The sequence below is a fragment of the Salmo trutta genome, chromosome 8 (assembly GCF_901001165.1).
Source record: "Salmo trutta chromosome 8, fSalTru1.1, whole genome shotgun sequence".
NCBI classification, from domain to species: Eukaryota; Metazoa; Chordata; class Actinopteri; order Salmoniformes; family Salmonidae; genus Salmo; species Salmo trutta.
In genome coordinates this window covers 17,634,055-17,661,713 of record NC_042964.1, presented here as the reverse complement: position 1 = coordinate 17,661,713, position 27,659 = coordinate 17,634,055, and the positions used below count along the sequence as shown (strand labels likewise).

Sequence of the window (27,659 nt, the reverse complement as noted above, 5' to 3'; positions counted from 1 at the left end):
TTAGGTCCTCTATAGGTGTCAGCTAATGCCCCTTTTTTGCAGTTTGTACTTCATTGTCTAACTGACATTATAAGTGCATCAATCACAGTGAGACTGTCATGAGCTAAAATGGTTAGGGCTATACGACTATGGTTAGGGTTAGGGCTCTGGTTAACGTTAGGGATAGGGTTAGGAAGAATAGGATTGGGCTCTGAGGTAGAGGAGGGACCATTGAGCAACACATCACTTCCTGTGGAATGAGTTACAGGAAGGAGCAGCTCAGTGATGAGTGAGACCTGTTGAGGTGAACATCACTGGGCCTCTCATAGACTAACACTGGGGGATGACATGGTCCTTATGTCCTATCTCTCTCTCTCTCTCTCTCTCACCAGATTTCCAGTCTACTTGCCAACAGATCAGTGAGGTTGGTTAAGCATTTGAGTGTAAATGTGTGGGTGATTTTAGGGGGATTGGCGATAAGGGGATGTGAGACAGAGACACTGACCAACTGTCATTTTCCATTGCGGTAGACTTAACATGCATCATTTTCTCTCTCTCTCTCTCTCTCTGCTAAAGACAAAAGTACCTGCACCACAGGAAGACTGGCCTTCAGTTCTCAGCTCTCACCACACCTCTCAGTGCATCAAAACCACACGCTCTTTTCACACCTCTCTTCATCTGTTCATCTGGATGATAAACACTAGAGCAGACCCCTGCTGTGCAATTAGATGTTCAAAATATTAAAAAAATACCAACAAGATTTCCCATACTATAAAGCATTCAAAAAGACTACAAAGTACAGATACCTTGTAACTTGACAACAACAAAAAAAGAATCATTTATTTATACATTTTCCAACTCTTTTCCTTCATGAAAAACAACTTCAGTCAGTATCAATGTTCACAGTGATATTTATTCATGCTTATACACACTGCTTAAGTTGTAAATCGGGATGTTCCGGGGCTCTGAAGTACTGGAACGGATAAAAGAAAAGTACTTTTGTAGTCATGCAGTGCATGCATATCATCACATTTGCGCAGTGGCATAAAGCAAGTAGAGGTGCTTACAGAAGTTGCAAACATGAGAAGAAGTTTGCCTTTTGGAAGTTGATCAAATATTTTGGTAGCCTACGTCAGTTCAGCTAAACTTAGGGTATGACAAAGTGGGGTGGGAGGATTTTTTTTCTTACACCATTTATATACTCTAAAATACTATTTGGAGAACAGCAAAAACAAAAACGAATGACCCCAGGAATTAATTATCACCGCAAATGATCATTTGATCAATGATAAATTGATGTTTACTGATCATGAAAAGCATGCAGTTACTTGCTGTATAACTCTGATGATAGAGCTAAATGTGCACAATTGTTTTGCATAGAATAATCAAATATGTGTACGTCTGACTATGCTCTTCAAGAGGTGATATTACAACCAAATAATTAACATTTATATAACAATCCCTTGAAAACGGCATGCAGTCGTCATTGGCAAATCGAACGCTCTACACCTTATTGTGATTTTTTTATTTAAAGCGACCTATACAATGTCAAACACTATAGTATATACTCAATCTCATCATAAATTGACTTATTTACTTGTGGATCGGCACATACAGTGCAATGTGAAATAGATGCATAATGCACGCTATCAAGTCACAACAAGGCCGACATCCATAGTTTGGAGAAGATATATTTTCACCGTAAAATTGCACTTTTATAATAAAGGATTTCATGCATCTAGAATCACATTTCTCAATCCCTCTTACAAAGCAGACAGTTCTGAACAATGCAAGCCTGAGTGTCTAATCAGAAACGTTTCTTCTCCATTCAATAAACAGTAAAAATGTGGGCTTATATAAACATATTTCATGCAATTCTACTACATTTTGTATGACTGGAGACATAAGCTACATCTTTTTTAATACAAAACAAATTATTAGTAGCCTACTCTGCTGACACTGACAACTACTTTTCACTCAATTGGTAGAGACAGATTACTCTTTTTAATGTGCTCTCTTTTCAGCAATAGCCATTCTCTTTCTGAAATATGTATTTCTTACGATTGTATTTTGAAATAATGCGATAGGCCTAGGCTTATTTAATAGCTTTTCTCTGACTACCACGACTCAACAATAAGCAATTTGGTAGGCTGTTTGTCTTGCCACATGCACTGCTCAAATTGCACTCTTAAAACAATCCACAGACCATTTTTTAAATAAGATGATACTCTGTGGCCAAATCATGCTCTCTGGTGTTGTATTTTGAATGATTTTATTTATTTCTGCGTAGGCATGAGTAATTATATAGATAATTAGCTAAATGCGACATCAAAAGCAAAGCAAATCAAAGCACTTCCTAAACGGCTGACCAGCAAATGAAACTGTCTGGCACTATCTCTGTTTTCTTAAAGTGAGAGAAAGGTGCACAGGCTGGCAGATTCTCCCCTAGCGATGCTCCGATGCTCCGGATGGTCCTAAAGCCAGCCAGGCAATATGCTAAACATCTGTTGTATTAGAATCAGGATTAGAATGATTTTACTTACTTTTTTGTAGCCTACTTTACATGTTTAACTGCGATACCCTGCCATACCCAACAGACAGCCGTGTACATTGGGATTTGGTGAAACAAGTAACTACATATACTCTACTGACATTGGCTTAGCTTTATCTATTTCCTGGTGGTGTAGATGATGATGAAGATGGTCAGACAGCAGAGAAGAACACCAGTTCTTATGATGGAGAAAAGGACCAAGATTGTCATCTGTAGATCAGCAACTGAAATAGCAAGTATTCTCTGGCTAGGTTACTATACGATGATGTTGCACTTTATTTCTATTCTGTGGTACTTTTATGGTACATCATATTAATTAATTTACGAAAGATTGTCACTTAAAAAAACATACCTTCTTCACAGTGCTCTCTAAGGTCCTTTTCAGAATCTTTGTGACCTTTTGGACGATTAGGAGAGACAAATATTCCCGCTGTTATTCCCACCGTAGTACGATAGATAGTATTATATTTCCAACATTTTCTCAATAATATCTCTGATAGCTCAAATACATGTTAGTGCATTTGGAGTCATAGCAGACAAGTTATTGAAAAGATTACCTTGGACCTTCAAGACAGTCGCATTGGTGAAGATGATGTATTCGTCAAACATTCCACAGAAGTAAACCCCAGAATCAGCTACATCGACCTCAGTGATTTTGAGGAAGATTATTCTATGGCTGATTAACATTTCCATATGGCTGGGCTGAAAACCATTGTGATGTTGGACAGCTGGCTCAGAGCTGTACATATACGCGATGCATAGGGGCTCTGATCCGTTGTCTTGCTTGAACCAGCCAACATGTCCTGGAGCAACAGTGACATCCGTGCACTGAAAAGTGAAATTTTCTCCAGGATGGGCTACTACTGAGGGAGGAGGAGAAGCAGACACAACAGAGGTCAGACCTGAAAGAGAGAGAACAAAGTTTTAGAAACATTTCCAAACATATAACTTTTTGTTCACTCATGCACTACTATACCTAAACCTAGTCTTAACTATGAATCACAAACTCGTAATGACTTAGATAACTTACACAAGCCGTAGATGACAAGAGCTGATAAATGTGTGTGTACCATTCTGTGTTTAGATCTACACTGCCAGACCATGAAGGAAGGACTACATCTTTAGATGAATGTAATTTGTGATTAGAGGCGGGAAATGGTGTGAGAGTCATAGCTGCATACAATGACCAGAGATCATTTTTTTCATACCACTCCACTGATTTTCCACTTATCAAATTTATTTATATAGCCCTTCTTACATCAGCTGATATCTCAAAGTGCTGTACAGAAACCCAGCCTAAAACCCCAAACAGCAAGTAATGCAGGTGTAGAAGCACGGTGGCTAGGAAAAACTCCCTAGAAAGGCCAAAACCTAGGAAGTAACCTAGAGAGGAACCAGGCTATGAGGGGTGGCCAGTCCTCTTCTGGTTGTGCTGGGTGGAAATTATAACAGAACATGGCCAAGATGTTCAAATGTTCATAAATGACCAGCATGGTCAAATAATAATAATAATCACAGTAGTTTTCGAGGGTATAACAAGTCAGCACCTCAAGAGTAAATGTCAGTTTGCTTTTCATAGCCGATCATTGAGAGTATCTCTACCGCTCCTGCTGTCTCTAGAGAGTTGAAAACAGCAGGTCTGGGACAGGTAGCACGTCCGGTGAACAAGTCAGGGTTCCATAGCCGCAGGCAGAACAGTTGAAACTGGAGCAGCAGCACGGCCAGGTGGACTGGGGACAGCAAGGAGTCATCATGTCAGGTAGTCCTGAGGCATGGTCCTAGGGCTCAGGTCCTCCGAGAGAGAGAGAGAAAGAAAGAGAGAACATTTGGTTTGAGAGAGAGAATGATAAGATATTAGTTATCCTGTTAGGGACAGATGTTCCGTATAGCGTGGCGCGAAATACAAATACAAAAAATGCTATAACTTCAATTTCTCAAACATATGACTATTTTACACCATTTTAAAGACAAGACTCTCCTGAATCGAACCACGTTGTCCGATTTCAAAAAGGCTTTACAGCAAAAGCAAAACATTAGATTATGTTAGAGGAGTATATTGTAAAAGTAGCCACAAAGCCATTTTCCGACCAACCACATGCATCACAAATAACCAAAAAACAGCTAAATGCAGCACTAACCTTTGACAATCTTCATCAGATGACACACCTAGGACATCATGTTACACAATGCATGCATTCTTTTGTTCGATAAAGTTCATATTTATATATAAAAACAGCATTTTACATTGGTGCGTAACGTTGACTAACTATTTTCCCTCAAATGCATCCAATGAAACAGCGCTACAATTTACTAAATTACTATTCGAAAACATTTTTAAAATGTAATATTGTCATTCTAAGATTTATAGATGAATATCTCTTGAAAGCACCTGTAATGCCAGATTTAAAAATAACTTTACTGGGTAATCACACTTTGCGATTAGTCTTGTATACTATTGTCAATAATCCCTTACCTTTGATTATCTTCATCCTTAGGCACTTCCAGGAATCCCAGGTCCACAACAAATGTATTTTCGTTCGAAAAAGTTCATCCTTTATGTTCCATTAGCTTGTTGTTGTTAGCGCGTTCTGAAGGCTGAACCAAAAGTTCCGACGTGCGTGGGGCTACTCTTTCAACAAAATGCATTTTTTTCTTATTTAGGTTCGTTCAAACATGTCAAACGTTGTATAACATAAATCTGTAGGGCCTTTTTAAATGAGAGCTCCAATAAGATTCGATGGGGACGATTGCATTGTGTTTCAAAACGTTTCGAAAGGGGAGGGTAACCAGGGGCGCCGGCGTCATAATGGTGATGGCCCTCTCCGTGTGACCACGTTCCACTGCGTGTCATTCTGTCAGTTTTCACAGTAGAAGGCTCAAATCACTTTGTAAAGACTGGGGACATCTAGTGGAAGCAATAGGAAGTGCTCAATGAACCATAGCTCACGGTGTGATTAATAGGCAACGTGATGAAGTTGAGTTCGCAATTCAGAATTCCACTTCCTGTTTCGATCTGTCTCGGGGTTTTGACTGCCATATGAGTTCTGTTATACTCACAGACACCATTCAAACAGTTTTAGAAACTTTAGGGTGTTTTCCATCCACAAGTATTAATTATATGCATATCCTAGCTTCTGAGTTTGAGTAGTAGGCCGTTTAAAATGGGCACAAATTTTTTTCAAAAATCGCTGTAGCGCCCCCTATCCTAGGGGAACGCCAAGAGGTTAAACAAGCCATCTTATGAATGCAGTATATTTTACTCTTACATGGACACATCGTCGAACATTACTGTGAAAAATAAATAATAGTAAATTAATTGGTAGTTAGTAATATGCATGTCAGATGCAAATGACAAGTCTTTCTATACCCCTAGGTCCCTTGTTACTTGCCTTGCATATTCCCCATGACAGTAGAATGATCACAATCACAACCAGTGCCAGAGTGGTAAGAGTCAGGGGAAAATCATACTCTGAAACCAAAGGTTTTGATGATTTCAATCTGCTCATTTTCAATAAATGTTTTATTGGAAGAATATCAGGTAATAGTACATTTTATCTTACAATACAGGTTACAAATGTGCATGCCATACAACTCTATAAATGGTAAATTGGTGAAGTAAGTGAAAGAGATTACCTTCAATGTCCAGCTTGGTCCTGTTCCAAAACAGTATTTTCCTACATGGCCACAGGACAGTATTAAGTTCAGGCATCAAAGAGGCTGAGGTTCCTCTTTGGGAGGTTGTATGCACAGCTCTATGTAGGAGACCCAGCATCAGGCATCTTCTCACACTGATTACTCATGTATCCATGGGTGTAAATGATGAGATTCTCCTGAGCCATGTCCGAACCAATAGACACTGTTGTCCTGCACAGGTCTCAGTGTGTATTGTAGTTCAGAGTCATAGTGTCACGTCCTGACCAGTAGAGGGAGTATTTGTATTGTAGTTAGGTCAGGACGTGGCAGAAGGGTATTTGTTTCATATGGTTCGGGTTGTGTGTGTAGTATTAAAGGGGTGTTTGGTTTATGTATTCCGGGGTTTTAGTGTATGTTCTGGTTTCAGTTTTCTATGGTTTTCTGGTTTGTCTATTTCTTTTTTGTCTGTGTGGCTCCCGATCAGGAACAGCTGTACATAGTTGTTCCTGATTGGGAGTCATATATTAAGAGCTTGTTTTCACCTGGGGTTTATGTGGGTAGTTATCTTTTGCACTGCTAGTTGTCTTAGCCTGTGAAACTGTCTTCTGTCGTTCTTTGTTTTGTTGTTTTTGAGGTTCTCTTTATTTAATAAATTATAAAGATGAGCATCCACATTCCTGCTGCGTTTTTGTCATCTCTACCCAACGACACCCGTGACACATAGAGTCTCTTGGCTGGACTGACTTAGACTTAAGGTGCTGAATGAGATGCTGGGTTCTGGGAATCTGCACCTTTTGCAATAAAGCCAAGGCTCCATATGATTCCATATGAATTTCATAATTTCCACATATATTAAATAATAATGATATTCCACATATTATTAAACTTCTTTGTTACTTACCATCATACTGCAAGAACACACCTTTCCCAAAGGTCACAGTTTCATAATCCTGTGTTGCAAAGTAACACATCCCAATATCTGACTGCCTTGCATCTGAAATGGTCAGAACAAAACATACAGTTATGAATATAACTACTGTTCCCTGTAGGAGGGAATGAGGTATATCATTCTATGGGGGGTCAAGGACCAATAATAGAGTGCATTTGGAAAGTGTTCAGACCCTTCCCTTTTCCACATTTTGTTACATCACAGCCTTATTCTAAAATGGATTTTTAAAAATCCTCATTTATCTACACACAATACCCAATAATGACAAAGTGAAAACAGGTTTTTAGAAACTTTAGCAAATGTATTAAAAATACAGAAATACCTCATTTACAAAAGTATTCAGACCTTTTGCTATGAGACTCGAAATTGAGCTCAGGTTTCCGTTTATCATCCTTGAGATGTTTCTACAACTTGATTGGAGTCCACCTGTGGTAAATTCAATTGATTGGACATGTTTTGGAAAGGAAGATATATATATATATATCTGTCTATAAAGGTCCCACACTTGACAGTGCATGTCAGAGTAAAAACTAAGTCATAAGGTCGAAGGAATTGTCCGTAGAGCTCCAAGACAGGATTGTGTCGAGGCGCAGATCTTTGGGGAAGGGTACAAAAACATTTATGCAGCACTGAAGGTCCCCAAGAACACAGTGGCCTCCCTCATTCTTAAATGGAAGAAGTCTGGAAGACTCTTAATAGAGCTAGCCGCCTGGCCAAACTGAGCAATCGGGGGAGAAGGGCCTTGGTCAGGGAGGTGACCAATAACCCGATGGTCTCTCTGACAGGGCTCCAGAGTTCCTCTGTGGAGATGGGACAACCTTCCACAAGGACAACCTTCTCTGCAGAACTCCACCAATCAGGCCTTTATGGTAGAGTGGCCAGACAGAAGCCACTCCTCAGTTAAATGCACATGACAGCCCGCTTGGACATTGCCAAAGGGCTGTAAAGGACTCTCAGATCCTGAGAAACAAGATTCTCTGGTCTGATGAAACGAAGATCGAACGCTTCGGCCTGAATGCCAAGCTTCACGTCTGGGGGAAACTTGACACCATCTCTATGGTGAAGCATAGTGGTGGCAGCATGATGCTGTGAGGATGTTTTTCAGCGGCAGGGACTAGGAAACTAGGTCAGGATCAAGGGAAAGATGAACGGAGTAAAGTACAGAGAGTTCATTGACGAAAACCTGCTACAGAGAGCTCAGGATCTCAGACTGGGGTGTAGGTTCACCTTCCAACAGGACAACGACCCTAAGCACACAGCCAATACAATGCAGGAGTGGCTTCGGTACAAGTCTCTTTGGCCCAGCCAGAGCCCGGACTTGAACCCGATTGAACATCTCTAGAGAGACCTGTAATTAGCTGTGCACGACGCTCCCCATCCAACCTGACAGAGCTTGAGAGGATCTCAGAGAAGAATGGGAGAAACTTGCCAAATACAGGTCTGCCAAGCTTGCAGCGTCATACCCAAGAAGACTCGAGGCTGTAATCGCTGCCAATGGTGCTTCAACAAAGTACTGAATAAAGGGTCTGAATACTTAAGTAAATATTTTTTTTTTTTATAAAATAATTGCAACAATTTCTAAAAACGTGTTTCATTATGGGGTATAGTGTGTAGATTGATGAGGATTTTTTTTTTAATCAATTTCAGAATACGGCTGTAAAGTAACAATTGTGGAAAAAGTCAAGGTGTCTGCATACTTTCTGAATGTACTGTCTTCACCTGAAGAAAACAAAAAACACGCCCATTGAGCCTACGAACGCAGAGCCCGCCCACAGAAGCCCAGCCTTCCTGGCTATAACACCAGGGCTCACTTTAATTTCTTCAGTTCAGTACCACTCCTGAGCAAGATCAAACACCCTGATGGCACGGGGTCAAAATATGTTATACCTCATTCTCTCCTTCAGAGAACAGCTACTTATATTCATAACAGTACGTTCCTTTTCAGTCGGTCACTCGGTTAACCTCTCTGGGGTAGGTGGCACCAAATCGTCCCACCTACGTAACAGCCAGTGGAATCCTGTGGCGCGATATTCAAATACCTTAGAAATACTATTACTTCAATTTCTCAAACATATGACTATTTTACAGCATTTTAAAGACAAGACTCTCGTTAATCTAACCACACTGTCCGATTACAAAAAGGCTTTACAACGAAAGCAAAACATTAGATTATGTCAGCAAAGTACCCAGCCAGAAATAATCAGACACCCATTTTTCAAGCTAGCATATAATGTCACAAAAACCCAGAAGACAGCTAAATGCAGCACTAACCTTTGATGATCTTCATCAGACACACCTAGGACATTATGTTATACAATACATGCATGTTTTGTTCAATCAAGTTCATATTTATATCAAAAACCAGCTTTTTACATTAGCATGTGACGTTCAGAACTAGCATACCCCCCGCAAACTTCCGGCGAATTTACTAACAATTTACTAAATTACTCACGATAAACGTTCACAAAAAGCATAACAATTATTTTAAGAATTATAGATACAGAACTCCTCTATGCACTCGATATGTCCGATTTTAAAATAGCTTTTTGGTGAAAGCACATTTTGCAATATTCTAAGTAGATAGCCCGGCATCACAGGGCTAGCTATTTAGACACCCAGCAAGTTTAGCCTTCACCAAACTCCGATTTACTATTAGACAAGTTTGATTACCTTTGGTGTTCTTCGTCAGAATGCACTCCCAGGACTTCTACTTCAATAACAAATGTTGGTTTGGTCCAAAATAATCCATAGTTATGTTCCAACAGCAGCGTTTTGTTCGTGCGTTCAAGACACTATCCGAAGTGTAAATAAGGGTCACGCGCACGGTAACGGTAATGAAATATATAGACATTTTTTGTCACGAAATGACGTATGAATCGAACCTAAATGCTAAAAAAAAAAAACAGTGGAGTACAAAAAGTATATATGACCTGTAAATACTGTCTATATAAGAATATCGATATCGTTCAGCTTTTTCCCGGGCTCTGAGAGCCTATGGGAGCCGTAGGAAGTGTCACGTTATAGCAAAGATCCTCAGTCTTCAATAAACAGAGCCAAGATGAAACATAACTTGTCATACAGGCCACTTCCTGCATGGAATCTTCTCAGGTTTTGGCCTGCCATATGAGTTCTGTTATACTCACAGACACCACTCAAACAGTTTTAGAAACTTTAGGGTGTTTTCTATCCAAATCCACTAATAATATGCATATTCTAGTTTCTGGGCCAGAGTAGTAACCTGTTTTAATTGGGTACGTTTTTCATCCGGCCGTGAAAATACTGCCCCCTAGCCCAGACAGGTTAAACGGAAGCAAATGGATCAAAACGGGGATAAACATGCCTGAATTTGTCCAGTAGAAACTCTCGTTTGCAACTGTTGGATTAATGATTACACCCTAGATCAGCTAGATGCAGGGAAGATTGTGCAAGGCGGTATTGAATGTGTCAATGTCTATCACCTTGAAAACTCAGATTTCTCTCGACCTGTGCACCTACGTTGCACACTTTCATTCATAGGACGATGGGTATACAGAACATTTGAGTATCATGTAGTAGCCTAAACCTATGGGTGAATGGAATATGAATGAGAGTCATCCAATGTGCTGCAATAGAAATAAGGCCATGCTCATAGAAAAAATTATCATCCTCCCTCATCTTAAACGGAACAGACCGCCACTGGTATCTAGAGTCTAAGTTTTACTGGCTGAATAACATACATTTAGGAATCTATGTTATTCAATTATTGCAAGTTCTGCCTCTCCCATCTCCTCATTGGTTTATCGAAGCAGGTACTTATGTGCCATCTCCTCATTGGTTATACCCACGTTATACCCACGTGGGTGATTGAAAGACGAATTGTGTTGCCGGTTGTTGTGGTAATACTATGAAAGTTTAGATGCCAATCACCATATAAGTTCAAAGATGAAAAAGCCTGGAAGGAGGAGAGATGACTAGAAATGATTCGCTTGACAATTTTATGTGTGGATTAACTGTCGGAGTAGAGGACCTTGTGCATTTCAGGTAAAATAACAACCTAATGTTTATATCCCAGGACAAATTAGCTAGCAACAGCAAGCTAGCTAAATAGGACAAATTAGCTAGCAAGTGCAAGCTAACTAGCTAAATTGCCATACATGTTTAATGCTTTTCGACCTGTCCCCAAATTAATGTCATTGGTTCAGAATTTGTTTTGATATTTTAACCTGCATGTTGTGATCGCGTTTGGTGTAGGGTGACAAAATACATTTATGCACGATGTCGCACAATGGCGCAAGCACAGACGGTTTGGGTTCCGTGTAAGGGTCATGTTTGTATATTATCAATATACAAGAATAATATATTTAATATATTTATAAATAACTTGGTCCCGTCTCCAAACAGTATATCCCCACATGAGGCCACAGCAATCAGTCAATCAAATGTATTTATAAAGCCCTTTTTACATCAGCCAATGTCACAAAGTGCTATACAGAAGCCCAGCCTAAAACCCCAAACAGCACGCAATGCAGATGTAGAAGCACTGTGGCTAGGAAGAACTCCCGAGAAAGGCAGGAACCTAGGAAGAAACCTAGAGAGGAACCAGGCTCTGAGGGGTGGCCAGTCCTCTTTTGGCTGTGCCGGGTTGAGATTATAACAGTACATGGCCAAGATGTTAAAACGTTCAGAGATGACCAGCAGGGCCAAATAATAATAATCACAGTGGTTGTAGAGGGTGCAACAGGTCAGCACCTCAGGAGTAAATGTCAGTTGGTTTTTAATATCTGAGCATTCGTGCGGACATAGGTGCACGAACGGTCTGGTCAGCATGTTAGTGTTGGACTCTGAACCTGAAAATAGTGTTTATATGTCAGCAAATCAGTGTTGAGTATTCTGTAAGTCTGTATGCAAAATGTCACGTTTTTCACCGCTCTTTGTGTAGAATTCCAGCACATTTGAGTGAGCTCTTCCACAGTAGTACATGTATGAATCCGATCTTTTCATGTCTGAGATGCTGAGGCGAAATAAAGATTTACACAGCGAGGGCGGCTAAGTGGTAGGTTAAGTGCCCCTGTGGTGGCTTGACCTAACCCAGATTACAAGAGACTGGATGGACATAGTTGAGAGTCCTGTTATCTTCTATGATCTATGCTTTCAAATGTAATGCAGCGAAGCTCAGAATGGCACTTTTTTTTGGATGAAGAGTGAATTAAAAAGAATGCCACCTGATGGTCGGGAACTCTGAGAAATGCCGGTTTAAAATAGAGACAATTGCCCCAGGTCCCCTGGAGAAGGCCCTCTTGAGTTCCTTCAAGGGGTGTAGCCTGAAGCTGACAGAACCTTGCCCACTTTAAGCAGTGTCCAGCCAGACGAGCTCACCTGACCCAACTGAACAGCTGCTGGAGGTGAAGAAGTGTCGGGACACGTGGACCTACAGTAGGCTTCTGCGCATGCACTTCGTGGAGTACAGCGAGGTGCTGTCAGCCGCAGATGTCACACAGTCTCGCTGGGCCTCAGTGCTAATCATGCTAATGACGCTAGCAATGCTAACAATGCAGTTAGGCAAGCTAAATAGTGTATTTACCATGTGGAGTTAGGATGCTAATCATGCTAACTATGCTAGCATGCTAACAAGGAATAAAACCAGCAACTGGAAGCGATGAACTGTGCCGACTACAAAACACAACCGCTATCTTAGGTCACATAGTATCCTATGCTATGGGGACACCAAATGGAAAGACTCAAACTCTAAGAGCATGAGATGTCATGGGAAACTAACAGAACAACACTAACAACATACACAGCACAAGTGAGCCTGTAGTAAGGGTTGCCTCCTGTGGGGAGGCCTTTAAATATGGGACAAAACACACATCACAACAAGAGAGACAACACAACACTACATAAAGAGAGACCTAAGACAACAACATTGCAAGGCAGCAACACATGACAACACAGCATGGTAGCAACATAACATAACAACAGCATGGTAGAAACACAACATGGTAGCAGCACAAAACATGGTACAAACATTATTGGGCACAGTCAACAGCACAAAGGTCAAGAAGGTAGAGACAACAATACATCACAGAAAGCAGCCACAACTGTCAGTAAGAGTGTCCATGATTGAGTCTTTGAATGAAGAGATTGAGATAAAACTGTCCCGTTTGAGTGTTTGTTTGCAGCTCGTTCCAGTCGCTAACGACCCAGGGTTGTGTGTGCTTTGGGGACCTTTAACAGAATGTGACTGGCAGAACGGGTGATGTTTGTGGAGGATGAGGGCTGCAGTAGATATCTCAGATAGGAGGGAGTGAGGCCTAAGAGGGTTTTATAAATAAGCATCAACCAGTGGGTCTTGCGACAGGTATACAGAGATGACCAGTTTACAGAGTAGTATAGAGTGCAGTGATGTGTCCTATAAGGAGACAAATCTGATTGCCGAATGGTAAAGAACGTCTAGCCACTCGAGAGCACCCTTACCTGCCGATCTATAAATTATGTCCGTAATCTTACATGGGTAGGACGGTCATCTGAATCAGAGTTAGTTTGGCAGCTGGGGTGAAAGAGGAGCGATTACGATAGAGAAAATTAAGTCTAGATATAACTTAACTTTAGCCTGCAGCTTTGATATGTGCTGAGAGAAGGACAGTGCACCATCTAGCCATACTCCCAAGTACTTGTATGATGTGACTACCTCAAGCTCTAAACCGTCAGAGGTAGTTATAAATTGCATATTTGTAAGATTGACTTGTTATTTCAATAGGCAAAGGTTACTGACTAAAATCTGGTTTTTAATCGCAATTCAACTTTGCAATGGTTTGCTGAGCTAGATACAGGTAGCTTATAGCCCCTCATAGGCCAATATGCCAACATCTCATTTCAGGAAAAAGACCACAATGAAACTGACATTAAATGTGGAGAATGATATATTTTTGATAGGTCTGTGTCCATGATCACAATTGATAACTTGCAATTTAATTAACTAAATATGGCCTTAAATAATTGCATAAATACAACATGCTACAAGAACAAACTGAGTTATAGGTTATTTATTAAATACGTTTGCCAGCACCAGGTAGGCTACACAAGTGGCACAAATTGATTTGCAATGATTTTTTTTTTATTGTATCAACTGGTAGACTACAGTAGCATAAAATGGCATATAAATTAATAGCCTAATTGATGGCTAACAGATGCAAATGTAGCCTATCACTCTCCACATTTAATGTAATTTTCATTGTGGACTTTTTCCCATTACACAAGCATGCAAGGGAGTTCCATAACTTCCACTCGGCCAGCGCTCCAGACCCAAGATCTGAGCATGAGTGAAACCCTCCGCTTGATGATGACCTATCTAAATAGCCTACCTACAACTGGTAAAAATGTGTCATGACGTGGTCGCATGCTGCTCTGTCTCAGTGACTCAGCTGCCTCTGCTCAAATCAAAGTTTATTTGTCATGTGTGCCAAATATAACAGGTGTAGACCTTACAGTGAAATGCTTATTTACAGGCTCTAACCAACAGTGCAAAAAGGTATTAGGTGAACAATAAAGAAATAAAAACAACAGTAAAAAGACAGTGAAAAGTAACAGTAGCGAGGCTATATACAGTAGCGAGGCTATAACAGTATCGAGGCTATATACAGGCACCGGTTAGTCGGGCTGATTGAGGTAAGGTAGTATGTACATATAGATATGGATAAAGTGACTATGCATATATGATAAACAGAGTGTAGCAGTAGCGTAAAAGAGGGGTTGGCGGGTGGTGGGTGGCGGGACACAATGCAGATAGCCCGGTTAGCCAACGTGCAGGCCAATTGAGGTAGTATGCACATGAATGTATAGTTACAGTGACTATGTATATATGATAAACAGAGAGTAGCAGCAGCGTAAAAGAGGGGTTGGGGCGACACACAATGCAAATAGTCCGGGTAACCATTTGGTTACCTGTTCAGGAGTCTTATGGCTTGGGGGTAAAAACTGTTGAGAAGCCTTTTTGTCCAAGACTTGGCACTCCGGTACCGCTTGCCAGGCGCTAGTAGAGAGAACAGTCTATGACTGGGGTGGCTGGGGTCTTTTGACAATTTTCAGGGCTTAGCCCCAGTGATGTACTGGGCTGTACGCACTACCCTCTGAAATGCCTTGCGGTCGGAGGCTGAGCAATTGCCGTACCAGGCAGTGATGCAACCGGTCAGGATGCTCTCGATGTTGCAGCTGTAGAACCTTTTGAGGATCTCAGGACCCATGCCAAATCTTTTTAGTTTCCTGAGGGGGAATAGGCTTTGTTGTGCCCTCTTCACGACTGTCTTGGTGTGTTTGGACCATTCTAATTTGTTGTTGATGTGTACACCTAGGAATTTGAAGGTCTCAACCTGCTCCACTACAGCCCCGTCGATGAGAATGGGGACGTGCTCGGTGCTCCTTTTCCTGTAGTCCACAATCATCTCCTTAGTCTTGTCCCACAAGCGGTGGGAGTTAAATCATTACACAAAGGCGAATATTGATTGGGCTTTTAATTTGAATAACTAATACATTTTTCAAAACTTTACTATCACAAATTCTTTATGTGATCAGAGCATGATTCCACGGGCCATATTGAATCAGGTCGTGGGCCACATATGGCCCCCGGGCCGGCCTTTGCCCAGGTCTTGTGTATACGGTTGAGTTGTCAGCATACATAGACAAGCAGGCTATATTTAAGGTCATTGGAAGGTCATTATTAAAATCAGATAACAATAATGGCCCAGCTGCTCTGTGGTACACCATACCGAATTTGCATTAGAGAACCCTCTGTTTTCTATGAGATAGGTAATGGTCAATCCATGATAAGGTGGAGGCTGTAAATGCCGAGTACCTACATTTTTTCAGCAATAGGTTATGGTCAATGGTATCAAAAGCTGCACCTAAGTTTAACAAAACAGCTCCCACAATCTTCTTATTATCAATTTGTTTCAGCCAATCATTAGTAATTTGTGTCAGTGCCAAACGTGTTGAGTGCCCTTCCCAATAAGCATGCTGAAAGTCTGTTGTTAGTCTGTTTTCTGTTAAATAAAATTATATTTGGTCAAACAGGATATGTGCGCTGAGAGCCGGGAAGCAAGTACAGGGAGGGAGTGTTTTAATTAATAAACGTAACATAATACAAAACAGTAAAACACGAACAACGCACAGACATGACACAGAAACAGAAACAATGACGCCGTGGGAAGGAAACAAAGGGAGTGACAAATATAGGGACGGTAATCAGGGAAGTGTTTTAAAAAAAAATGTTGTGTCAGAGTGATGACGTCGGGTTGGGAACTTCTACAGGCTCTCATGCCTCAACCAGATCGCCAGGCTTCCCTGCCTCAGCCGGCTCGTCAGGCTTTCATGCCTCCGCCAGATCGCCAGGCTCCCCTGCTTCCACCGGCTCGTCAGGTTCTCACGCCTCACCTGGGTCGCCAGGCTCCCCTTCCTCAACCGATCTGTCAGGTTCCTACGCCCCGGCTGACTCAACAGGTTCCAGTGCCTTAGCTGGCATAACAGGTTCTCGCGCATCAGCAGGGGTGACCGGTCTGCTCCTGATCCCCGCGTTCGTCCCCTTTGACGGCGTTCTGCGGCTGGAGCCACGCGTCCAGGAGGGGGTACTGTCACGTATAGTCTCTCTCCGGCCTCTAGATCATCAGGCTGCTGATTATCCTGCACACCTGTCACCATCGTCTCACCCACCTGCGCCTAAAGACACTCAACTGGACTACATCACCTCCTTGATTATCCTCCCTATATCTATCACTCCCCTTTGTCCTTTCCTGTTATTGACTCTGTTTTCATGTCGGTGCGTTGTTTGTGTTACATGTTTATTGTTTCATTTATTCATTAAAACACTCACTCACTGAACTTGCTTCCCGACTCTCAGCGCACTAATTACAGTGGTTTGCAATATCAAAGGGCTTTGTGATGAACAAGCCGACTGACTCAATTAAGCATTATTTATATAATTGTATCTTTGTTCCATATTATAGTTTCTTGTTCTTTTTGTTTAGTTTAGTTACAGGATTTCTCAATTTACTGAATGTTTGCCAATCTGCTATATTGTCAGACTTATTTGCTCTTCCCTTTGCTTCATCCCTCTCAGCCATCCAGTTTTTTAAATTAAATATCTATCCATGGGGATTTGGCAGTTCTAATAGTCAGTTTCTTGATGGGCGTATGCCTTTCAGTAACCGGAAGGAGCATTTTCATGCAGTAAATGCTTCAAGTGCAGCGTCAGGTTGTCCCTCATTACACAAATCAAACCAACAAATATGTTTCATGTCTTTGACATAGGAATCATTGTATAACCTCTTGTACACTCAGAAAAGAAGGCGCTATCTAGAACCTAGAATTGTTCTTCGGCTGTCCCCATAGGAGAACCCTTTGAAGAACCATTGTTGGTTCTATGTAGAACCCTTTACACAGAGGGTTCTTCATGGAACCCAAAATCGGTTCTCCTATGGTGACAGCTGAAGAACACTTTTGGAACCCTTTCATCACTTATACACAATTTTAGTCCCAGTCTATATATGGCTATTGTATTCTGATCACTACATCCGATGGGTGTGGATACTGATTTAGAGCAGATTTCTGCCAAATTAGTAAATATGTGGTTAATACACGTGGAGGATTTAGTTCCTCTTCTGTTTGTAATTATGCTGGTAGGTTGACAGATATCCTGAACCAAATTGCAGGCATCGGTTACAGCTTGAAGCTTCTTTTTGAGTGGACAGCTTGATGACAACCAGTCAACATTTAGGTCCCTTAGAAAATATAACTCTCTGTTGATATCACACGCATTGTTGAGCATTTCACACATATAGTCCAAATACTGACTTTTAGCACTTGGTGGTCTATAGCAACTTCCTACGAAAATAGGTTTTAGGTGAGGCAAATGAACCTGTAGCCATATTACTTCCACATCATCTGAAATTAGGTCCCTTCTCAGCCTAACAGGACTATGTAACTTGTTTCAGGAAACTAGGCTCAGGAAATGTTGTGCGTCACTACTTCACAGGAGAGCCATTTGAACGTAAACCTTCTGGAACATGTGAACTTACATGTGCCTTATTAACAAACTTGTATGCCATCTGTAAATATGAATAAAAAAAAATCAGATATTACAAGTTTCTATTTTTGTCAGAAAGTCATTTTCATTTCAAGTTAAAGTGTACTGTTAGCTAGCTAGCTAACGTTAGCTGGCTGGCTCGCTAGCTAACGTTACTGTAGTGTATTAGCAACATCTAGTAGTGCAATACCAGCGGGGCATAAGGAGTCACTGGAGGAACAGAGGGAGGCTAAGCTTGAGAGACCAGGAATAAAGTACAAGTCAATGATTCCCGTGAGTCTGAGTCAAGTTTATTCATTACATCTAGCGACGAGGATATGGAATTAAAATAAACCTTATCCACTCAAGAAGCTGGGAGAGTGCAGGAAAAGTGAATTTGTAAAGGGACTTTTCACAAAAACCTAGCCATTCAGTTAACACAGCTAACAAGCAAACAAGTGCGCTAGCAAAATAAACTAAGAATAATGGCACTGAGCTAACCTTCTCTCCCGCCGTTTCATGTGCATTCCGACCCAGCCAGTGTTGGTTTGCGATGGGCAAAATGGATTAATAGTTTAAAACTGTTCATCACTGCTTCAGGAGTCAAAGATGCAGCACAAAAACAAGCTCTTTTATTGCACTTGAGAGGTTCAGATGTGCAGGATATATTCGCCACGTTAGATGACACGGGGAAGACAAGGACTATGAAATCGCAGTGACAAAGATAAACAAGGACTTCACTCCACGCCTGCTAGTCAACAGCCTCCATTGCTCTTGCTTCATCTATTAGAGTGGTGCGAATGAGGTCCCTCTTGCGCAGCAACCATTTGCGCAACACATTCGAGTGACATTTGTTTAGGAAAGCTGAACAAGCGCAGGGGGAATCATTGGACACGTTTGTGAGCAGACTGAAACAGTTGGCTGCTACATGTGATAATGGAGATTTCAAAGATGATTTCATAAGGGACCAAGTGATTGACAATTGTCACTCAAATGTGTTGCGCAAATGGTTTCTGCGCAAGAGGGACCTCACTCTCCCCGCTCTAATGGATGAAGTAAGAGCAATGGAGGCTGTTGACCAGCAGGCGGACAGAATGGAAAGACTAAATGTCAATGCAATTCAACAGGGGAAAAGTGAACTATAACAAGCCAGACGGGAATGGAACAAAATATAAAAAAGGAAAACAATATTTTCTTCATCCAACAAAAGCAAGCCATCTAATGATGACCAAACTGTTAAATGTTTCAGATGTGGTCAGGAGGGCCATACTGGATGGGCATGTTCCATCACACAAGGTAAACAATGCAACAAATGTGACAAAGATGGACATTTCAAGTCACAAACACATCTGCTCTTCAAAATTATAAAACAGACAAATGTGAATTCTGACTGAAGGAGATGGAGTTCATGGGCAACATTGCCTCGAAGAATGGCATTGGAGCAGCACAGTCAAAGGTGGAAGCGGTGCAGAACACACACAGACCGACAAATGCTGCTGAAGTAAGGCGTTACTTAGGACTAGTAAACTGCTGTGGCAGATTTATCCTTAATCTGACAACCACATCTAAACCACTGAGAAGACTCACAAAAGCATCATGAGACGTTTCTTTTGTGAAACTTTGGATACAACCACAGTCAGGACAATGGACTACAAGTGGCAGAGCCTGACACACTGTCTAGACAAGTGCGTGCACCTGACGAGGCCATTCAACTACAGCCTTGACCATGAAAACTCAACACAACAAGTTGTGCATCTGAAGGACTATGTTAGATAGATATGTTGCCATAATGGAGCAGAATAATCTCCGGCATAGTCTCAATGGCAGGGCAGTCTACCCCTAGCCATCACAGAAAAGTTCCGGCAAGAATTCTTGGCAAATAAACATTGTTAACCTGTTGGGGCTAGGGGGCAGTATTTGCATGGCCGGATAAAAAATGTACCCGATTTAAACTGGTTACTACTCTTGCCCAGAAACGAGAATATGCATATAATTAGTAGATTTGGATAGAAAACACTCTAAAGTTTCTAAAACTGTTTGAATGGTGTCTGTGAGTATAACAGAACTTATATGGCAGGCCAAAACCTGAGAAGATTCCATACAGGAAGTGCCCTGTCTGACAATTTGTTATCCTTCTGTTGCATCTCTATCGAAAATACAGCATCTCCACTGTAACGTGACATGTTCTAAGGCTTCCATTGGCTCTCAAAAGGCGCCAGAAAGTGTAATGAGATGTCTGCAGTCTCTGGGCGAAGTACAGTAGCTCTGTTTGTTACTTGTCAGGCTGGGGACAGTGACACTGGAGATGCACGGTCACGAGAAGTCGCCATGTTTTTCTTTCAGCCTTTGAATGAATACAACATCGCCCGGTTGGAATATTATTGCTATTTTACGAGAAGAAATCGCATAAAAATTGATTTTAAACAGCGTTTGACATGCTTCGAAGTACGGTAATGGAATATTTTGAATTTTTTTGTCACAAAATGCGCTCACGCGTCACCCTTCGGATTGTGACCTGAACGTACGAACAAAACGGAGCTATTTCAATATAACTATGGATTATTTGGAACCAAAACAACATTTGTTGTTGAAGTAGAAGTCCTGGGAGTGCATTCTGATGAAGAACAGCAAAGGTAATCCAATTTTTCTTATAGTAAATCGGAGTTTGGTGAGGGCCAAACTTGGTATGTGTCAAATTAGCTAGCCGTGATGGCCGGGCTATGTACTCAGAATATTGCAAAATGTCCTTTCGCCGAAAAGCTATTTTAAAATCTGACACCGCGATTGCATAAAGGAGTTCTGTATCTATAATTCTTAAAATAATTGTTATTTATTTTGTGAATGTTAATTGTGAGTAATTTAGTAAATTCACCGGAAGTTTGCGGTGGGTATGCTAGTTCTGAACATCACATGCTAATGTAAAAAGCTGGTTTTTGATATAAATATGAACTTGATTGAACAAAACATGCATGTATTGTGTAACATAATGTCCTAGGAGTGTCATCTGATGAAGATCATCAAAGGTTAGTGCTGCATTTAGCTGTGGTTTTGGTTTTTGTGACATATATGCTTGCTTTGAAAATGGCTGTGTGATAATTTTTGGCAGGGTACTCTCCTGACATAATCTAATGTTTTGCTTTCGCTGTAAAGCCTTCTTGAAATCGGACAATGTGGTTAGATTAACGAGAGTCTTGTCTTTAAAATGGTGTAAAATAGTCACATGTTTGAGAAATTGAAGTTATAGCATTTATGAGGTATTTGTATTTCGCGCCACGCGATTCCACTGGCTGTTGACTAGCGTCCCACCTTGCCCAGGGAGGTTAACAAAAGAGTTCCAGCAATATATCCAGAGTTGTGGTTGGTAGTTTTAAGAAAGTAGAAAATAAACATTACAGTATGTTGTTGTTGGAAAATATGTTTTATACTGTACACAAGAGATACTTTATTTTGAGTACTAGATAATGTTTTGTTACGTTATAATGCATAGATTAGGGGCGGCAGGTAGCCTAGTGGTTAGAGCGTTGGACTTGTAACCGAAAGGTTGCAAGATCGAATCCCTGAGTTGATAAGGCTATGCTTGAGAGACCTGCAAAAAAGTCAATGATTCGTCTGAGTCAAGTCGATACATTAAAGTTACGTGTATGATCTGAGTAGTAATATTATTTATATCTCAGAGCCATTTGCATTGCTACTTATAGCCTAATGTTAGCTAGCTAACATTGAACCTGGTTGGTTAGCTACCTGAATATTCATGCAGGGTAGTAACGTTATGAGTTGGGATTATCTTTTCATTGTTTAACTAGCTAGCCACATGTCTAGACATAATAATCCACTCTACAAGTAACCATTTCAATAGAATGTTCATGAACTTACCAGTTACGTCTAACTGTCGATAGACGTAACTGGTAAGTTCTCTCTGGCTATCTACTCCGATTTCAGAGCACTCTCGTCTGAGCCTAACCAGCTCCGCTAGGGCGAGTAAAATGGTCAGAGTGAGCTGTTCTCTAATTTGTGTCTGGAAGTAGCTAGTATACGTTAGCCAGTTAGCTTGGGTGCCTGACTGCTGTTGTTAGGTCAGAATGCTCGGATCAACCCTATTCCTCGGCCAGAGCGCCCAGTGTGCGCTCTGCCCGCTCCAAGAGCGAAACGCTCTGAATTTATAAACGGACAATCTGACAACGCTCTGAGTTTACGAACCCCCAGAGCACACTCTGGCACTCCAGATGAAATTTACGAACACACCCATAGTATAAACCAATTTTAAGTCTTTAAGTCTTTGGTTGTTTAGTACATGGCCTCACATGTGAATCCTTAAAGAGTTGGGTGGGGCTAAGGCTTTAGAGGGTGAGAACAATGCCTAATGGGTGTGGATAAAGAAGAGCTCTCCAGTAGGTGCACTAAAACAATTAAGGGTGGGGTTTCTCAAAAGGGAGGTTACAAGTTTATCTACTTTCAAAACAGAATTACTTTCCCATTGTTTCTCAACCATTTTCTAGCTTTGAGTCTATACTTTTATCTAATGTAAAAAAACACCATATGTGACTCTGATCTTACATTGCAAGACCTCCTTCTTTTGCATTCCTGCCTCCTATATATGCTATAACCATGTATAGCTGCTACTGCATCGTCAAAGGAATTATCTAAGTGTCTTTCAGAGATGGCCAGAAAATGAATGTTTTCTGATGTTAGTAAGTTGTCAATTTACTAGGCAGATAATGATCATTTTGTGCAACAAAAAAAAGTTAGACAGGCCCATTGGGCTAAAGATGGACCAGCCGGTCCGCCCCTGGCTCCTGCCAACTATAAGAGTTTCTAAGTTTAGTGATCTACATGGTGCAGTCAGAAGAGTGCCCCCTATTGTTAACCACCACCAATTCCAGCCAATACCTACCCACTCTGTCTCCTGACCAATGCAATTATTAGATCCAACCATGCTGGGCATCATCAATGAAAAACAGATTCATACTTGGAATATACACTCTAATAGAGACTCTTTTTTTCAAAAGTTGTTACTTTAAAATTAACAAAATATGTTTAACCAGCTGGTCTACTGAAATACATTTGATCAATTTTGAGCATTTACAATTTTATATTTTGGGAACCCCAATGATCATGATATAAATCAGACTACAATGAAAATATCTTATCGTTCGCTCTCTCAAACCAAATGCAAAAGTGGAAAACAAGTGGCTTGTTAATAACCTGGGGTGTATGCAGCTATATGGTTGTCACACTATGTCCAGCCCATTATCAGAAATGATGTTACTCGCTCTTATTTGAAGATTCAGTCCTTCCTTAATGGTCTCTCAATGCAGACCTACACACAGAATGGCACGTATATATGTACCAACTCTGGTCCTCTACGGCTTCTGTAAGTTACTTTATCTTCAGTTCAGATTTTAATAGATTTGGTAATTCAAAAATGTGTGACTGTGTCTAGGTGTGTGTGTAGTATATGTGTGAAAAAAACATTTTGTGTATGAACAATAGCTTTTTATTCAATCACTCCAGATATACATTCCATAAGAATTACACAAAAGATATGTTTCTAAATCTGTTTTCTCAATTTCAGGTTTGACCCCTGTCATCTTGGTCTCTCCGCCACCCTCAATGGTGGTCCATCGGGGGGATAATGTCACCCTACAGTGCACTAATGTCCTTAAAGATCCAGGACACGTTGCTTGGTTCAAACAAGTCAACGTCTCAGAGCCTCTGTGCATCGCGTCGATGTACATCTCTCAGCCGTATGTCAAGCATCACAATGGTTTTCAGCCCAGCCATATGGAAATGTTCATCAACAATAAAATAATCTTCCTCAAAATCACAGAGGTGGATGTAGCTGATTCTGGTCTGTACTGCTGTGGAATGTACAATCAATACTTCATCTTCACCAACATGACTTTCCTGATGGTTCCAGGTAATCTTTTCAATTATTTCTCAGCTGTGACAACTGAATGCTATGCAATGTTGTGCTGCAGATATGCACATAAAAGGGTTGGAAACAAGTTAGCTTTCAATCAACTTTTATGTAGCTGGAATATTAAACTCTCCTATTCATCCAAAAGGTTACAAGGATTCTGACAAAGAGCCAGAACAATGTTCTGAAGGTATGCTACGTCTGTTATTGTATGGTGAAAATCATTTAAAACATCAATTTTAACCCATTTCTTTAATCTGAGCTAGTAATTGTTAGATTAATGGGGTATAGTTTAACTATTGGTCTTGTAGGACAGGATGATGATGGAACCATGTACCTCCTTCCCCTGGTTGTGATCCTGGCTGTTGTGACTGCTGTTCTACTGATAGTCATCATCATCCTGGTCCTCAAGACCAGACGAGACACAAACAGACACAACACAGGTAGAAGCCCATTTCATGATAATATGCGACCTGTGAACTACACTTCAAATGTGAACATTTTTCCCATGATATACTGCACAGTGACAATCAGAAGAGACAGTGTGCTCACTAGAATGGAATGATCCATTATTCCCTTCTCTCTTCTCTCTTTTATATCATATTCAGGACCTGATTCTCAAAGACAACCACAAAATGATCAGGTAAATACTGTATCGTTAAATACTCTATTTTAGGTGACATTAGTTTGTAAGCAATTCAGGAACAGAAAATTACAACTGCAGCCTATTTCATGATGTTTGCAATCTACAGAACCAAGATCCAGATGCATTGAATTATGCTGCCCTGAAATTCACCTCCGAGAAGAGGAAGATGGAGAGGAGAAGAGAGAAGGAGCTGGACCCCCATGTAGTGTATGCTGCTACAAGATGATAAAGTGGAGGAGGATGGAAGTTTGTTTGGCCATATCTTTGAATACATTGATTTGCCATGTCTTTGAATACAAGTTTAAATCTTGCTACATTGAATCTGTGTAGTTATATTAAATGGACTTAAATGGATTTAAATGTAAATCAATCAATCTCTGCAGGGTATGTTTGCTAGTTGTCCTTCAGGGCTACTGTAAGCCCTCTCCAACTAAGTCAGGCCACACAGCTCCATAGTACAGGAGGATGGAAGAGGAGGAAAATTGGTTGGCCATATCTTTGAATACATTGATTTGCCATATCTTTGAATACAAGTTTAAATTTTGCTATATTGTATGTGTAGATAAATAAATGTTTTGAAACGTAAATCAGAAAATATCTCTGTAGTGTTTGTGAGTTGTACCTCAGGGCCACTGTAGCTCTCTCCAACTCAGTTAGGACACACAGCTCAGTGGTACAGGGTGTGGTTAGAGAGGAGGAGAAGTCAAAACACAACTGTTTAATGGCTGTAGAGTAGTTGCCTCTGTTGGCCTCTCTTAACTTAGATCTCTGTTGTGTGCGTTAGTGATTTGGTATTTTTTTTATTGGTGACCCTGAGGGCCAAAGTACCCAGCAGTATTTGTCACTTCTAAAGATAAATAAAGAGTTAAACCAAAATTGCCTTTGTCATGATGTTATTCGTCCCTTAGTATTTCCTCTCTCTCTCTCTCACTGTTGAATCTCTTTTTTTAATGGGCAAAGTATTTAAGTGACTGTAAATGCGGGGATGATTTAAGGGGGTTAGACAGTGACACTGACCAACTGTTATTTTCCGCTGTGGTGAGCCTTACATGCATATCTCTCTCTCTCTCTCTCTCTCTCTCTCTCTCTCTCTCTCTCTCTCTCTCTCTCTCTCTCTCTCTCTCTCTCTCTCTCTCTCTCTCTCTCTCTCTCTCTCTCTCTCTCTCTCTCTCTCTCTCTCTCTCTCTCTCTCTCTCTGCTAAAGACAAACAACCTGCACCACCGGAAGGCTGGCCTTCAGCTCTCACCACACCTCTCATCAAAACCACACATGTTCTTTTCACACCTCTCTTCATCTGTTCATCTGGACGATAAACTCCAGACCTCTCCCCCTCAGTTAAATGTGCAAAGTACACTCTTTGAAAAAAAGTGCTATCTAGGACCTGATAGGGTTATTTGGCTGTCCCCATAGGAGAAGCCTTTTTGGTTCCAGGTAGATCCCCTTTGGGTTCCATGATGACCCTCTCTGAAAAGGGTTTTAGCTGTAACCAAAAGGGCTATCCTATTGGGAAAGCTAAAAAAAACTTTGGGAAACAAACAAGTTCAAATAATTTTTCCGTACCCTGATCTGCACACAATACCCCATAATGACAAAGCAAAAACTGATTTTTATAAATGCTTGCAAATGTATTAGAAATAAATTACTGAAATATCAAATCTATATGCCAAAACTCAGCACTTTGTTGAAGAACTTTTGGCAGCGATTACAGTCTTCTTGGGTATGACACTACAAGCTTGGCACACCTGTACGTGTATAGTGCATTCAGAAAGAATTCAGACTTCTTCCCTTTTTCCACATTTTGTTACGTTACAGCCTTATTCTAAAATTGATTAAATCGTTTTTTCCCCTCATCAATCTACACACAATACCCCATAAAGACAAAGCAAAAACAGGTTCTTCAAAATGTTTGCAAATGTAAACAACAGAAATATCTTATTTACATAAGTATTCAGACCATTTGCTATTGAGCTCAGGTCCATCCTGTTTCCATTGATCATCCTTGATGTTTCTACAACTTGATTGGACATTCAGAGATTGTCCCAAAGCCACTCCTGTGTTGTCTTGGCTGTGTGCTTGGGGTCGTTGTCCTGTTGGAAGGACTAATCCTTTCCTGCATTTGCAGCAGCTAACGGGGATCCATGACAAATACAAATACAAAAACACCCATGGAGACAGGAGTGATCAGTGTGAGAAGAGCCCTGAGGCTGGGTCTCCTACACAGAGCTGTGTTTACAACCTCCCCAAGAGGAACCTCAGCCTCTCCGATGCTGGGACTTACTACTGTGCTGTGGCCTCATGTGGGGAAATACTGTTTGGGAAAGGGACCAAGCTGGATGTTGAGTGTGGTCACTCTGATGATCCACAGATGAGAATCCTGGTCCTTCTCTCTGTCAAAAGAACTGGAGTTCTCCTGTACTGTCTGACCATGTTCTTCATCATCTACCCCACCAGGAAATACATCAAAGATAGATGTTGATCGACTTTTTGCATTAAATGTTGGAAATATTATCACTATGTATTGAAAATGAATATTTATTGCGATGTTTTATCTAATGAACTGTGACCTTGTTTAAAAAGTTGGATGTCAGTTGATTAAATAGCTCTTCAGAAATCCCTGAGTATGCTTCTTCTTTTAGTACTAATACATATCCTTTTAAACAACTGATACTGACTAAAATAGACTTGTCCCTTCTCCTGTGTTCTGTACGTACAGGATGTCTGTATGGATGTGTGCAGAGGGCTTCTGCAGAACCAACCTACTGATAAATGCTAAACCCACCCATGCATGCACCCACACAGCGAGATGTTCACAGGTACCTGCACACTGTGGTCTGCTGTGAGCACAAAACAAGTCCGTCTCTACGCTTTGGACAGGCCTGCTGGCCTTTTACATACCCTGTGTCTCTATGTGGTTTTCAGCAGGATGTCTATGTGGTGTCACTCTGTTTTCT

General features: G+C 40.9%; 2 protein-coding genes across 3 annotated transcripts; one reads left to right on the top strand and one right to left on the bottom strand.

Moving 5' to 3' along the window:
• Positions 1-2,017: 2,017 nt before the first annotated feature.
• Positions 2,018-16,781, bottom strand: LOC115199239 (uncharacterized). Its single transcript, XM_029761865.1, has 5 exons — positions 16,772-16,781; positions 16,511-16,684; positions 3,088-3,432; positions 2,883-2,927; positions 2,018-2,754 (listed from the first exon to the last, which is right to left on the bottom strand). The coding sequence occupies exons 1-5, from the start codon at positions 16,779-16,781 to the stop codon at positions 2,648-2,650; spliced, it is 681 nt and encodes a 226-aa protein (XP_029617725.1). The 3' UTR covers positions 2,018-2,647.
• Positions 16,782-23,443: 6,662 nt separating this feature from the next.
• On the top strand, positions 23,444-25,583 carry LOC115198339 (uncharacterized). Of its 2 annotated transcripts, XM_029760229.1 has the most exons (6): positions 23,444-23,515; positions 23,717-24,061; positions 24,210-24,251; positions 24,373-24,504; positions 24,670-24,704; positions 24,814-25,583. In XM_029760229.1, exons 1-6 carry the CDS (start codon positions 23,473-23,475, stop codon positions 24,931-24,933), a joined length of 717 nt encoding a protein of 238 aa, XP_029616089.1. In that variant the 5' UTR covers positions 23,444-23,472; the 3' UTR covers positions 24,934-25,583. The 2 variants fall into 2 exon arrangements, with proteins under 2 accessions (XP_029616089.1, XP_029616090.1); XM_029760230.1 differs by lacking the exon at positions 24,210-24,251.
• Positions 25,584-27,659: the final 2,076 nt, after the last annotated feature.

What these genes read in the sequence shown, in the direction of transcription:
- LOC115198339 (XM_029760229.1), top strand. Translation starts at nt 23,473, where the DNA reads ATGGCACGTATATATGTACCAACTCTGGTCCTCTACGGCTTCT. An exon ending in GACTTTCCTGATGGTTCCAG is followed by an intron (nt 24,062 to 24,209) that starts GTAATCTTTTCA and finishes TTCATCCAAAAG; the next exon opens with GTTACAAGGATTCTGACAAA. An exon ending in GCCAGAACAATGTTCTGAAG is followed by an intron (nt 24,252 to 24,372) that starts GTATGCTACGTC and finishes TTGGTCTTGTAG; the next exon opens with GACAGGATGATGATGGAACC.
- LOC115199239 (XM_029761865.1), bottom strand. An exon ending in CCTGGCGACCCAGGTGAGGC is followed by an intron (nt 3,433 to 16,510) that starts GTGAGAACCTGA and finishes TCTCTCTTTCAG; the next exon opens with GTCTGACCTCTGTTGTGTCT. An exon ending in GACTGTCTTGAAGGTCCAAG is followed by an intron (nt 2,928 to 3,087) that starts GTAATCTTTTCA and finishes ATCGTCCAAAAG; the next exon opens with GTCACAAAGATTCTGAAAAG.